The sequence below is a fragment of the Ascaphus truei genome, chromosome 9, assembly GCF_040206685.1.
Source record: "Ascaphus truei isolate aAscTru1 chromosome 9, aAscTru1.hap1, whole genome shotgun sequence".
Classification (NCBI taxonomy): domain Eukaryota; kingdom Metazoa; phylum Chordata; class Amphibia; order Anura; family Ascaphidae; genus Ascaphus; species Ascaphus truei.
In genome coordinates, this window is record NC_134491.1 from 27,190,140 (window position 1) to 27,205,238 (window position 15,099).

Here is a 15,099-nt window from a genome sequence, read left to right on the forward strand (position 1 = left end):
GTGGCAGCGGTGGGATTGATTTTCAATTGAGTAGGGGTTAATATTAACTTACTGTTTCCTAGTGGAGGCTAAAGGTGTGTTGGCTAGAGTAGCCGGTGTATTAACCCTGGTTGCATTTCGAAGTCACGTGCTCACTTGTGTGCTGTTCGTGGCGGTGATATATTGGGACGGATTGAGGAGAGATAGAACTCATTTGAGGGACCAATGCGGAGGTCAAGAGTGGGGCAGCAGGTTAGCTATGTACTAACAACTGTGGAGGAGAAAGAACCACAATTGTGTAGCACTCTCTCACTGAACATGGATGATAAGTGTGGAAATTAAAATATATAATTTTGGTAGTTGGTTGTATATAGTCATACACCAAGGCACAGTGTTTTATACTATAACACTGTATCCAGGATGTATTCCTTATCCGGGGTTATTACACTCCTATTGGTTCTTTAATGCGCCATTGTATTGTTTATTTTAAAGCCATTTATTTTATCGGTTGTCTCTAATAAAGTATATATTTTAAATTGTCTGGCGTATGAGAGTATTCTCAGGTTATTCAGTCATTTTGGAGAATGAAGCAGCAAAGAAATAAGTATGAATACTTGAAGGAATGTGTGATTCTACTACAGTCCAATGTTAGGAAGTGTAATAGGGACTTAACCCTGTCTAAATGAGGCTTCAATAGAAATCCTCTAGTGGTCTAAGGAATCCAGCAGGGAGCTGGTTAATTGCAGCTAAAGACAATTAACCAGTCTCCATATGGCTAATCTGTCCTGTTGAAAAGCCTCCTGCTGGAAACTGCTTAGAGAGACTCCTGAGCACAGTCACAGCTGTGCTGCCACAGGAGATGATGTCTTGAGCACAAGGCTGTGCAGATATCAAGACACCAGGAACCAGACCTCTATCCCTGGGCACTGAGGACCCTGGAACCCGCCAGAGGGTGGCCCCTCAACGGACACCAACCAGACTCAGAGACTGCCACAAAAGGCCCCCTGCTTACAGGTACCTCTTGTAACTTTGGGGGCTGTAGGTTGGCTACACACAAGGGAAACTCCCGCACCGCCACAATATGAACCACGTTGAGGTGGTTACTAGGTAAGGGATTGGAGTATACAGAAGAAAAGGAACCTAGTATATTAGCACTCAGTCAAACTAAATGTATAATGATATAGTTAAAATACTTTATTGGTAAACAATGAAAATAAAAAAATGGGCTTTAAAATAACAATATGTCAAACAGCACGTTACTGTGATAATTCGGAACTTAACTAGAGGTGGTTAAGTAGTGTATACATATGGAGATCCTTGATAGATATTCAGGATCCGATGCTATGTATATAGCCTCCTATGTATATGGAGATAAGTCCGTGATGTATCCACCACACAGATGATGTCAGTCCTGATGTATATTCTCAGAGCGTGTGTTGATAAGCGCTCTGAATCAAGGTGACATATATATGATGTGTAGGTATAGCATCTAAGTGAAGCAAGGCAGGAATCAATGTGTGACCATCTGTTAATGTGTGTCCGCTGTATAAATCCTAATCAAACACTAGAAGCTGCTTAATGTTGAGGAGGCACTCTATCAGTATAGATAGGGCTGTAGGTTGGAAAGAGGCTTCTCCTCCCAGCCCTGCAGATAGGGACTGGGGAAGTGAGTTAGCCCTTTCAAAGGGATAGGCTGTTTTATTTATTTTGTGGCCTCTACATTATTTAAAGTGATGGACTGAATAAAGCCATGGTTTAATTTCCCCCAAATCTGTCTCCCTGGTTGTACCTCTGCACGTCTCTTACAGGAAGTATCAGTAACGAAGACGCTACAGGGATGTGAAGAAAGCTGCTAGTGTGATTCAGTCATGATATAGATCCTACGTCATAATCAAGCAAGCTGTGTGTTCCTATAAGCGTATCTACAATGCCGTTGCAGTACTACAATCTGCTTTTGACAAAACTCAGAATGCAAGAAACAAGTTACGATGGAGTAGCACAATAAAAATCCAGTCATACTACTGTGCCCACATGGTCCAAAGTAGATTCCTTGCTGTGAAAGCAGCCGCTGTAAAGATACAGTCTCTGATGAGAAAGAGACAGAAATGTGCCTGCTATCGCAGGCTGAGAAAGGGGTCACTGGATATCCAGCGGTGCTTCCATCTGAATAAATTAATGAGTCAAGAAAGAGAGGCCCAAGTCTACAAGTCTGCCGACTGTAAAAGAGAGGTGCCATGGGGTACAGTTGGAGTTGATGAGTTGATGAGAACTCCTCCAAAGTTGAAGTACTGGAGATAAATGATGCTAAGCCAGACACAGATGGTCGTGTGAGTGACACGGACGAGGAGATAACGTGATGCGTGGAAATACTTGTTGCCAAGCGAATGAAAGAGGAGGTGGAGAAATGGAAAGATAAACTTGAGCAAGAAGTCCTCGGCAAGCGATTAAAATGTTAGGAACTAGAGCGAATATTTGAAGAGATACTGGGTGAGGGCATAAGTTACAAAGACTTTAGAACTTGTCTTCTCTTCAATCTTGACTTCACATCATGGCTAGGATTTTATAAAGAGGTAGTGAAATACCGTGCGTCATGCCCTGATGGCCCGGTAATTGCCCCAAAGGGAAAAACAAAAATTGCTGGGGGAGTAAAGAGGTTCTTGGAAAAAGACATTTCACCAAGGAGATCCAGGTCCTTGGATCCAGTTGGAAGTTGTACAGTCTGATACATAAAAGACTGGAGGGAAGGTTAAAAACATCTTCAATTGTAAGTCGAGGGGAAAAAAAAGGAAAGTGATTGAAGTTGGACGTATTCGACAGTGATGCTGGTGCACGGTAATGGTGCATGGGCCGCTCCGCAGGACAATGTTATGATGGGGAGAGGGATATGTGACAGTCGCTGTCTGTGCAAAACAGAGAGAGGTGCAATGTGTGTGTCTCCAGCGTGCAAGAGGTTAAATTCCTCTGGAAAGTCTAGCTGCAGGTGCAGCTAATTAAGACAGAACTCCTGACTGCAAATGGGTTTAAAAAGGCAGTCAGCAGCTGCCAGCTGAGAGAGACTTTCCCCAACTAGGAAGGAAGCTGGTTGATATGGTTCCCCAGGCCTGCTGGACGCAGGGCCTGATGGGACCACCTAGGACCCACACCCAGGAAGAGACTCTCCATGAAACTGAACAAGCCTGCTGGATGCGGGGCGTGTTTTCAAGGAACCAACGTTCCATAGTCAGACAGAACTGCAGAGCAGTCCTGTCAGTTTTGCAGTATCCAAAGGGATTTCCTGGACTCTCTTGGGACAGAGTTTCTACAACCACACATAAGGACTTGATATTATGTTTTCTATACATTAGTGTATTGTTTAAAGCTGGAAACTGGGCTAGGCAGCCAGTATGTTAGTCAGACACTGTTGTGTACTTAGTCTCCCAAAGGTGAGTAGGTTTTTATTTTATGATTTAGTTTGCCTTAAAGGAACAGTGGGCCTATTTGTTATTGATGTGGAAAATACTGACCCTACCGCAAGGCTGTCCTGCCACACCATCTAGAGTCTTTGACACATGACTTAGTTTCCAGCAAAAACGTTATGTTTTAAGTCCCTACAATATAGAAACACCTTTTTTTTTTACATTGTTTCTCAGGCCATTAATAGATACAAATGTGCACAATTAGCACAGTTACAGAATAAAAAAGGTATACTAGTAAAAACGATGGGGGGAAAAAGTAAGTAAATAGAAAAACAAAGAGGAAAAAAAATAGTAAATATAACTTGAGAACATTTTTATTCTGGAGGCCAGGGTCATGTGTAGGATGATTAGCCCAGATAGGTTCAACTCGGCCCTCTTTCCAAAACACAACAAGTCCTGTATATTTTCTTCACTTTATTTTAGGGAAAGCAGCAATAAAGACAGGCACTTGTAGATGAGATGTTTGTGATGGAATAATGTCACTCTGTGGGTGCTTTGTAGTAAGGGCAGGTGAAAAGGATAAATCCTGCCACTAGAGCAATGACAGAAGATACTCACTCAGCCAGTGATGAAGGTGGAAAAGGAAGTGCGAGTGTATGATGGGTAACAAGATAGCCTGGGGACAGACCATCTGTGGACAAGGCAGAGGGGGAGAAGGCAGACTAACCCAATCTGAGGGAAAGGCTGAGGTTGCTATAGCAACTCACTGAAAAGTCTAAGTAAACAACAAGTGTAACGAAATGTTGCTCTTTACGTGCAGCAAACTGCTGGAACAGGGGAAATATCAGGCAACTGAACAAGGGAGAAATGAATCCCATAAGCTGAAAGGGGAGACAGAGGAATATGGAATCTAGTTCCAGGACAATTTTCATGTTTTTAAACCTTTGGGGCCCTTGGTGCTCCTCACTGCATGTACGTCAACTGGATTGAATAATTCAAACCACAATTAATTTGTAAGAAAATAAAAAACGAACATCCGTTTGATCCTTGTTCTATTCCTATGCATTTTATTTTGACACAGCTAGTATTGTACCTATACGCTATGTGTAACACCGTACGCATTATAAACTAGCCACAGGTTTTAAAAAGCCTTTTATTATTGCATTATGCATATAAGCCCAAGCATATAAGAAATTGTAATAACTATTATCTCTGTATGAAGGTGAAATGTATTTGTTGTTACTTTGTTCTCGCTAGGTTGTGTTCCGACACTATTTTCTGCTATACAGTCTATTAAAGGTTAAGTTTTAAGCACTTTACTCCGCGAGCAGCACCAGCCACCAAATTTCCTCCTAGTCATAAGCATCCTTTAGTCATAACCACGAAGGTATATGCGTATACCGCCTGCTAAAAATGCTAAAATACTATCCAGTCATAAGTAGCTGTGCCCGCAGTAGGAACCTTTTTTTTACCCTCTCTTTCGGGGTCCATTTCTCTATAATTGTAAGAAAATTATCCTTTAAAGAGTAATTTTTTTTTAAATCACCCGTTTACCTGCAATAGAAACATTGTGCTCTTTGAAATGTGCACGTTTCACACCCCTTCTTGCTTTGTCCACCAATGACTATAGCCTGGAGCAGGGGTGCGCCCCCCCCCCCCTGCCTCCTTAACTCCTGCCTCGCGCCCCCTCTCCTCCTCGGCTCCGGCGTCAAATGACGCCATGGGGTCCTGTGACGTCATGTTACCATGGCAACGTGACATCACGTGACCCCGCAGCGCCGTTTGGTGCCGGTTACCATGACGACGCGTTGCCGTAGATCAGGTAAGAGAAGCTGCAGAGGCCTCACGCGGTCCCACCGGCACTTAAATTAATCTGTAGCCGCTGTGCCCCCCCAGGGAATTCTCCAGCCCCCCCCAGGGGACGCGTCCCCCGCTTTGGGCACCGCTGGCCTGGAGCATGCTTCTCCATTCTCTGGGGAAAGGTTGCAGTAAAAGTCTTATTCTCTTCTCTCTTAAAATGTCATCATTATTCGCATCCTCACTCCAACCTGTACAATACATTTCCTGAAAGAGCGTTTTAAGGATATCCCAATTTCAGCACAGGTGGCTCAATCAGAGGCTCAGTCGAAGACTGAGCCTCTGATTGAGCCACCTGTGCTGAAGCAGGGACTAATTGAGCCACCTTTGTTGAAGCTGAGATATCCTTAAAACCTGACCTGTTGGGGGTTCTTGAGGACTGGAGTTGAGCACCACTACTTTATACCACACATCCATTCCCTCAACAATACCTGCTGTTTCCACTTCCGAAGCTTTGCTAAAATATTTATTCACCATGTAATCCACCAAAATTCAAATTCATGCACTTTTAATGTCCCAACTGGACAACTGAAACCTGCTCCCAGTCTGTCTCCTCCTCCTCCTCCTCTGACTGTCCTCCCTCCCGTCCAACCTAAATGCTGCTGCCAGACTCATCTACCTCACCAACCGCTCTAGGTCTGCTGCTTCACTGGGGAAATCCCTACACTGACTCCCCATACCCAGCAGAATCAAATGTAAGGTCCTGGTTCTCGCCTACAATGGTCTTCATGATACAGCCCCTCTCTACATTGCCAATCTAAGGCTGAGTCCCCAGCGTAGGCTGCGAGCGCGCCACACACCACAGCACTGCCCTCTATGGGGCAGGCCCCAGTGGCCGTGTGTGTGGGCACGCAAAGCGTGATGACGCAGGGCAGACAAGAATTTTGTCTTCCCATGCCGCGACGCGATCACGTGGTCGGCGCGCAGTCACTGAAGGGGCAGATATGCCCCTTCTTGGCCATGTCCCCATTATGGCCCCGCGCCCCATGCATCCCATCACTCCCCTACAGACTGCACAATGCGGCTTTCAACTGTGCACGTGCCACCAGGTGCGCGTGCTGCAGGTAAGACGGGGGCCGTAGCCTAATCCTCAAGTCCTCTCCCACATAGTCTCTGCTCAGCTCATCACCTACTGTTCTCCTCCTCCTTCATTCCTTCCTCTCACTCCCACCTACAAGACTTCTTCATGGCTGCTCCAGAACTGTGGCACTCCTTACTCCGCACCATTAGACTCTCAAACTCTTCACCAAAATGTACAAAGGTTCCCTCAAAACCCACATCTTTAATGAGGCCTACCCAGCACCCTCCTGATCATCCTACAGTTAATACTATGTTGTTTCATTATACCTCCACCTATCCTTGTGTCATCTCCCATTCCTTTTATATTGTAAGCTTATCAGAGCAGGGATCTGTTGTAGCAAAGTTATGCAATGTTACCTTGTGAGGTTTTGCACTTCCTAGTACAAGTCTTAGTCTTCTCTGTGAGAATACGTGACTGCATGCTTTATCTGAGACATGAATACAAAATAGACCTGTATGGTGCCAAGCATGACAATCCCAATGTTTGTAGACAGCAAACAAATAGTCCCTCAGTGGATTCTTCTCGGTCTGTTTATGCTGACGTGTGGCTCCTGAAGGTTCTCACGGCACCCAAGCACATATGTAAAAGATAAAGACAGAAACAAAGCACCAATAGTACCCCTGACGAAGAGACAGAGGGGTCTTGAAACGCGTAGGGTGAATTTTGGACTCTCAGGGACACCGTAGCTGAATCCGGAGAGCGGTGACGCAAGAAGGACACCACTCTACACGGAGTGAGCAACCGGGAGATTCCAGCCACAAAGAAACCTACTTACAAGGTGCAAGTTCAAGGAGCTCATTGTAAGTAGGATTTCAGTTTTAACCTGCCGGAGAGTTGGGCCCATCAGGATCCATAGGAGCTCAGTGAACATCACAGCTCACTTTGCAGCATATTATTATATTGCAGTATTTTATTGTTTTATACCCAATAAATAGTATTCTTGAGGAATATATTTTTTCAGCATTGCAGTGTTCAGCACATTTTGAATTGCAGTCCTGTTTACCTCTAACCAATTGGTCAAAGATAATGCACTATTGGTGCTTTGTTTCTGTCTTAATCCTACCGTAGCAGGAGCAAAGATAGAGCTCCCGGACGAAGCCAAAGGGGCGAAACGTACATCGGGGCTCTCTTGTTGTGTGTACTCCCTGATGTCCACCCATTTTTTGATGAAACATCATTGTGCTGTTATTGCACATTTTCCCGTTTTTTTCAAGGACCAATGTATCTTGTGCTTTGCAAGCAGCTACCCTACAAATATATGGCCTGTCCTTATCTTCAAATCAGCTAAGTACTGATATATCAGTGCCTGTTACTTTTCATCACAGGACTTTGATAACATAGTTTTGTTAGCTTAGGGACGTTTCTGCTTTATTTACCTGTGGGACGCATGTACATATACTTTTTTGGGGACCTTATATCACTTTCTTTAGTCCCTGCTTATTTGTTCATGTGTGTTGCTTTAGCACTGGTCATTCATGATTCGTTGGTGCCCTTGGTATATGTTTATGTAGGTGGTTACTTATAACCTCTATCTTTGCTCCTGGTACGGTAGGATATATTCAGAGACCGGCTGGCCTCACTAGGCAGAGGGCTTATCTCTTATCTCAGAGCCCTCTTCCCAAGATATATTCACATGTGAGGTTTTATTATCAGTGTGCATTTAGCCAATGGGTGTCTCTTTATTATAAGGGTTTTTCCTAGTTATAATTACAGGGCAGGGTCAGGGATTGTTTTATGATTGTTATATGTAATTTTATGTGACGGTTTTCATTAATAAATTCTGTTTACTATCTGTATACTTGAGTGCTATATCTGGGATACTTTCTTTTTCTTTCTGTGGTTTCATATATTATGTCCCAAGCACCGTCAGTGTCTGTTACACTATAGTCTATCACACTGATTTAAGTACCATTAACTCATTATAGTCTGTAGCAGGCATTCTTTTTTGTACACACACACACACACACACACACACACACACACACACACACACACACACACACACACACACACACACACACACACACACACACACACACACACACACACACTGTGTTTGTGTCAGTATATATATTTTTATTGCTCAAAATAACGTACATATACACATCATATACATATCTGTGCATGTACTATATATATATATATATATATATATATATATATATATATATATATATATATATATATATATATATATAATGTGTGTGTGTGTATATATATATATATATATATATATATATATATATATATATATATAGACACATATGCCCACACACACAGTTTGCTTCGCAGGGTTACGTGATCCTGAGTGCTCTCACTGTACAGTATATGGATATTAGTATGTGTTAGAGACCGGGACAGTTACTGGCACAATTGACCTGAGGGTGGTTGGGGGGTGGGGGGAATTCTGTTTTGTCCCTTGTACTGCCCCACCAGAAGAAGCTGCAGAGGAGGGGGTATATTTTATTTACAGCACATTTTTAAAGGGGTCACAGGACATCCAGGGGGTATATACCTGAAGTAGCGGAGCGCTGTATGTGTATATATATATATATATATATATATATATATATATATATAAAATCAAAAAGTAAATAGATGATACCGTTCTGTGGCTAACGAAATGCTTTTATTTGTGCGAGCTTTCGAGATACACTGATCTCTTCTTCCGGCGATGTTACAATGAAGAAGAAGAGATCAGTGTATCTCGAAAGCTCGCACAAATAAAAGCATTTCGTTAGCCACAGAACGGTATCATCTATTTATTTTTTGATTATTGAAGCTCGGCTAACACGGTACTGATACCTCTACATATATATATATATATATATATATATATATATATATATATATATTTCAGAATAAATGAGTTCTTCAGTATTAGGTGATACCTTTTTTTCTTTGGACTAACAATTTATGACATAGGACAAGCTTTCGAGAGTACTCCTCTCTTCCTCAGGTCGCAATACTGATATACAAAGGAATCTATGGCTAAAACTGTGTAGAAAAAACCCCACAGATATGTACTGTAGATAAGGTAGGGTGTTAGAAGCCATTGTAGGGTGACAAGGAATGGTATGGAGGGGGAGGGGGATGCTGGGGGAGAAGGTGTGAATAAAATAGAGGCAGGCAGGATATTTACAAACAATTTTGATAGGTTGTGAGAAACCGCATATCCGCATTAAGTCCGTTGGTTTTGGTGTCAGAGTCTTATCATTCTGAGTTCAAATGTTTTCCGTTCTTGGGTGCTTTTAAACATTCCATTAAGGATTTTGATAATGGAATGTTTAAATGCACCCAAGAACGGAAAACATTTGAACTCCGAATGATAAGACTCTGACACCAAAACCAACGGACTTAATGCGGATTCTCACAACCTATCAAAATTGTTTGTAAATATCCTGCCTGCCTCTATTCTTATTCACACCTTCTCCCCCATCACCCCCCTCCCCTCCATACCATTCCTTGTCACCCTCCAATGGCTTCTAACACTTTTAACACCCTACCTTATCTACAGTACATACTGTATCTGATTTGGTTGTTTTTTGAAAGATCCGTCATGATCAGCATTTTGGGAGGGGGGGGGGGGGAGGGGGGTTCTGGAGTAGGTCCCACTAGAGTCTGAAACAGCAGGTATGTAACCTGTATTGGATATGGCAGGGGTGCTCAACTCCAGTCTCCAAGCCCCCACTCCCCCAACAGGTCATGTTTTCAGGATATCCCAGCTTCAGTCAGAGACTGAGCCTCTGATTGAGCCACCTGTGCTGAAGTAGAGATATCATGAAAACCTGACCTGTTGGGGGGGGGGGGGGGGGGGGTTGCTTGAGAACGGGAGTTGACCACCCCTGGGATATGTGACCCAGAAATGTATACTTTTTCTACATATTTGTTCTCAGTGCTGGTTATTGGGAGACTGTCATTTTTTTCACTTGCTATTATGAATTTGACCATGCACGTAATTGTCCTTAGGACATTGGCAGTGCTGTATATGTATTTATATATATATATATATATGTACACACACATATATATTCACACCCTCAGTACATGTCCCTGTAGATCTCCTGCAGTAGAGGGTGCAGAGCTGTGCTGCTCTCCGTGCGTTTGATGCTCTGAACAAGCTCTGCGTGCTCAGTTACCAGCTGACGCAAGTCGGCCATCTTGTGCAGGAGTTTTGGGAAGAGGAAGGGAGCGTCGGGGTGAGACGTCTGTAAGTGGCGTGCGAGAGCGCTCAGAATTCCCTCTTGGATGTCCTCCACCTGAGAGGGGTTCATGAGGCCTGGGCGGTCTGAGGGGATACAGGGGGGGGGGGGGAGAGGAATGAGGAAGGGGGAGATGAGTGAGGAAGGGGGTGGAGGAGGGGAAGGGGGAGAGGGAAGGGAGAGGGAAGGGAGGGGGAAGGGGGTGGGGAGAGGGGGAAGGGGGTGGGGAGAGGGGGAAGGGGGTGGGGAGAGGGGGAAGGGGGTAGGGGAGAGGGGGAAGGGGGTAGAGGAAAGGGGGTGGGGAGAGGGGGAAGGGGGTGGGGAGAGGGGGAAGGGGGTGGGGAGATGGGGAAGGCAGAGGGGAGAGGGAGGGGGTGGGGAGGGAAAAGGAAGAGAGGGTGGGGAGGGGTTAGAGAGGACGGGTGGGGAGGGCAGGGGGAGAGGAGAGAAGAAATGTGAGGGAAGAGGGAAAGTGAAGGGGGGAATGGGGAGAAGAGGACGCAAGGGGGAAAGGGGAGGGTGGAGAGAGAAGGAGTGGAGGGGGAAAGGGTGGAGGGGGAAGAGGTTCAGGAGGAGGGAAGGGGGAGAGGATTGAGGAAATGGGGGAGAGGGTTGAGGAAATGGGAGAGGGGGAAAGGGGTGAGGGAGGGGGAAAGGGGTGAGGGAGTGGGGGGGAAGAGGGGCGAGGGAGGGGGGGGAAGAGGGGCGAGGGAGGGGGGGGAAGAGGGGCGAGGGAGGGGGGGGAAGAGGGGCGAGGGAGGGGGGGGAAGAGGGGCGAGGGTGGGGGGAAGAGGGGCGAGGGTGGGGGGGAAGAGGGGCGAGGGTGGGGGGGAAGAGGGGCGAGGGTGGGGGGGAAGAGGGGCGAGGGTGGGGGGGAAGAGGGGCGAGGGAGGGGGGGAAGAGGGTCGAGGGAGGGGGGGAAGAGGGGCGAGGGAGGGGGGGAAGAGGGGCGAGGGAGGGGGGGAAGAGGGGCGAGGGAGGGGGGGAAGAGGGGCGAGGGAGGGGGGGAAGAGGGGCGAGGGAGGGGGGGAAGAGGGGCGAGGGAGGGGGGGGGGAAGAGGGGCGAGGGAGGGGGGGGGGAAGAGGGGCGAGGGAGGGGGGGGGGAAGAGGGGCGAGGGAGGGGGGGGGGAAGAGGGGCGAGGGAGGGGGGGGGGAAGAGGGGCGAGGGAGGGGGGGGGGAAGAGGGGCGAGGGGGGAAGGGGGGGGGGGGGGAAGAGGGGCGAGGGAGGGGGGGGGAAGAGGGGCGAGGGAGGGGGGGGGAAGAGGGGCGAGGGAGGGGGGGGGAAGAGGGGCGAGGGAGGGGGGGGGAAGAGGGGCGAGGGAGGGGGGGGGAAGAGGGGCGAGGGTGGGGGGGGGAAGAGGGGCGAGGGAGGGGGGGGGAGAGGGGCGAGGGAGGGGGGGGAGAGGGGCGAGGGGGGGGGGAAGAGGGGCGAGGGAGGGGGGAAGAGGGGCGAGGGAGGGGGGAGAGGGGCGAGGGAGGGGGGAGAGGGGCGAGGGAGGGGGGGGAGAGGGGCGAGGGGGGGAAAGAAGGGCGAGGGGGGGAAGAAGGGCGAGGGGGGAAGAGGGGCGAGGGGGGGGAAGAGGGGGAGGAAGAGGGGCGAGGGGGGGGAAGAGGGGGGAGGAAGAGGGGCGAGGGGGGGGGGGAAGAGGGGCGAGGGAGGGGGGGGGGAAGAGGGGCGAGGGAGGGGGGGGGGAAGAGGGGCGAGGGAGGGGGGGGGAAGAGGGGCGAGGGAGGGGGGGGGAAGAGGGGCGAGGGAGGGGGGGGGAAGAGGGGCGAGGGAGGGGGGGAGAAGAGGGGCGAGGGAGGGGGGGAGAAGAGGAGCGAGGGAGGGGGGGAGAAGAGGAGCGAGGGAGGGGGGGAGAAGAGGAGCGAGGGAGGGGGGGAGAAGAGGAGCGAGGGAGGGGGGGAGAAGAGGAGCGAGGGAGGGGGGGAGAAGAGGGGCGAGGGAGGGGGGGAGAAGAGGGGCGAGGGAGGGGGGGAGAAGAGGGGCGAGGGAGGGGGGGAGAAGAGGGGCGAGGGAGGGGGGGAGAAGAGGGGCGAGGGAGGGGGGAGAAGAGGGGCGAGGGAGGGGGGAGAAGAGGGGCGAGGGAGGGGGGAGAAGAGGGGCGAGGGAGGGGGGGGAAGAGGGGCGAGGAGGGGGGGGAAGAGGGGCGAGGGGGGGGGGGAAGAGGGGCGAGGGGGGGGGAAGAGGGGCGAGGGAGGGGGGAAGAGGGGCGAGGGAGGGGGGAGAGGGGCGAGGGAGGGGGGAGAGGGGCGAGGGAGGGGGGGGAGAGGGGCGAGGGGGGGAAAGAAGGGCGAGGGGGGGAAGAAGGGCGAGGGGGGGAAGAGGGGCGAGGGGGGGGAAGAGGGGGGAGGAAGAGGGGCGAGGGGGGGGGAAGAGGGGCGAGGGAGGGGGGGGGGGAAGAGGGGCGAGGGAGGGGGGGGGAAGAGGGGCGAGGGAGGGGGGGGGAAGAGGGGCGAGGGAGGGGGGGGGAAGAGGGGCGAGGGAGGGGGGGAGAAGAGGAGCGAGGGAGGGGGGGAGAAGAGGAGCGAGGGAGGGGGGGAGAAGAGGAGCGAGGGAGGGGGGGAGAAGAGGAGCGAGGGAGGGGGGGAGAAGAGGAGCGAGGGAGGGGGGGAGAAGAGGGGCGAGGGAGGGGGGGAGAAGAGGGGCGAGGGAGGGGGGGAGAAGAGGGGCGAGGGAGGGGGGGGAGAAGAGGGGCGAGGGAGGGGGGGAGAAGAGGGGCGAGGGAGGGGGGGAGAAGAGGGGCGAGGGAGGGGGGAGAAGAGGGGCGAGGGAGGGGGGAGAAGAGGGGCGAGGGAGGGGGGGGAAGAGGGGCGAGGGAGGGGGGGGAAGAGGGGCGAGGGAGGGGGGGGAAGAGGGGCGAGGGAGGGGGGGAAGAGGGGCGAGGGAGGGGGGGAAGAGGGGCGAGGGAGGGGGGGAAGAGGGGCGAGGGAGGGGGGGGAAGAGGGGCGAGGGAGGGGGGGAAGAGGGGCGAGGGAGGGGGGAAGAGGGGCGAGGGAGGGGGGGAAGAGGGGCGAGGGAGGGGGGGGAAGAGGGGCGAGGGAGGGGGGGGAAGAGGGGCGAGGGAGGGGGGGGGAAGAGGGGCGAGGGAGGGGGGGGAAGAGGGGCGAGGGAGGGGGGGGGAAGAGGGGCGAGGGAGGGGGGGGAAGAGGGGCGAGGGAGGGGGGGGAAGAGGGGCGAGGGAGGGGGGGGAAGAGGGGCGAGGGAGGGGGGGGAAGAGGGGCGAGGGAGGGGGGGGAAGAGGGGCGAGGGAGGGGGGGGAAGAGGGGCGAGGGAGGGGGGGGAAGAGGGGCGAGGGAGGGGGGAAGAGGGGCGAGGGAGGGGGGGGAAGAGGGGCGAGGGGGGGGGGAAGAGGGGCGAGGGGGGGGGGAAGAGGGGCGAGGGAGGGGGGGAAGAGGGGCGAGGGAGGGGGGGGAAGAGGGGCGAGGGAGGGGGGGGAAGAGGGCGAGGGAGGGGGGGGAAGAGGGCGAGGGAGGGGGGGGGAGAGGGGCGAGGGAGGGGGGGGAGAGGGGCGAGGGAGGGGGGGAAGAGGGGCGAGGAAGGGGGGAGAAGAGGGGCGAGGGGGGGGGAAGAGGGGAGAGGGGGGGGAAGAGGGGAGAGGGGGGGGAAGAGGGGCGAGGGAGGGGGGGGGAAGAGGGGCGAGGGAGGGGGGGGAAGAGGGGCGAGGGAGGGGGGGCGAGGGAGGGGGGGGGAGGGGGGGGAGGGGGGGCGAGGGAGGGGGGGCGAGGGAGGGGGGGAGAGAGGGGTGAGGGAGGGGGGAAGAGGGGCGAGGGAGGGGAGGGAAGAGGGGCGAGGGAGGGGGGGGGAAGAGGGGCGAGGGAGGGGGGGGGAAGAGGGGCGAGGGAGGGGGGGGGAAGAGGGGCGAGGGAGGGGGGGGAAGAGGGGCGAGGGAGGGGGGGGAAGAGGGGCGAGGGAGGGGGGGGAAGAGGGGCGAGGGGGGGGGAAGAGGGGCGAGGGGGGGGGAAGAGGGGCGAGGGGGGGGGAAGAGGGGCGAGGGGGGGGGAAGAGGGGCGAGGGAGGGGGGGGAAGAGGCGAGGAGGGGGGGGGAAGAGGGAAGAGGGGCGAGGGAGGGGGGGGAAGAGGGCGAGGGAGGGGGGGGGAAGAGGGGCGAGGGAGGGGGGGAAGAGGGGCGAGGGAGGGAGGGAAGAGGGGCGAGGGGGGGAAGAGGGGCGAGGGGGGGGGGAAGAGGGGCGAGGGGGGGGGGAAGAGGGGAGAGGGGGGAGAGGGCGGGGAAGAGGGGCGAGGGAGGGGGGGGGGGGAAGAGGGGCGAGGGAGGGGTGGCGAGGGAGGGGGGGAGAAGAGGGGCGAGGGGAGGGGGGGAAGAGGGGCAAGGGAGGGGGGGGAAGAGGGGCGAGGGAGGGGGGGGAAGAGGGGCGAGGGAGGGGGGGGAAGAGGGGCGAGGGAGGGGGGGGAAGAGGGGCGAGGGAGGGGGGGGAAGAGGGGCGAGGGAGGGGGGGGAAGAGGGGTGAGGGAGGGGGGGAAGAGGGGTGAGGGGAGGGGGGGGAAGAGGGGCGAGGGGGGGGGGAAGAGGGGCGAGGGGGGGGGAAGAGGGGTGAGGGAGGGGGGGGAAGAGGGGCGAGGG

The 15,099-nt window shown here is 53.0% G+C and overlaps 1 protein-coding gene across 1 annotated transcript in view; it reads left to right on the plus strand.

Moving 5' to 3' along the window:
• Positions 1–11,113: 11,113 nt before the first annotated feature.
• ANKS1A (ankyrin repeat and sterile alpha motif domain containing 1A) overlaps positions 11,114–15,099 on the plus strand; it is a 29,770-nt gene continuing 25,784 nt past the window's right edge. Inside the window, exon 1 of the mRNA XM_075615392.1 lies at positions 11,114–11,125. Coding sequence (XP_075471507.1) covers positions 11,114–11,125 — 12 coding nt within the window. The remainder of the gene's footprint in view (positions 11,126–15,099) is intronic.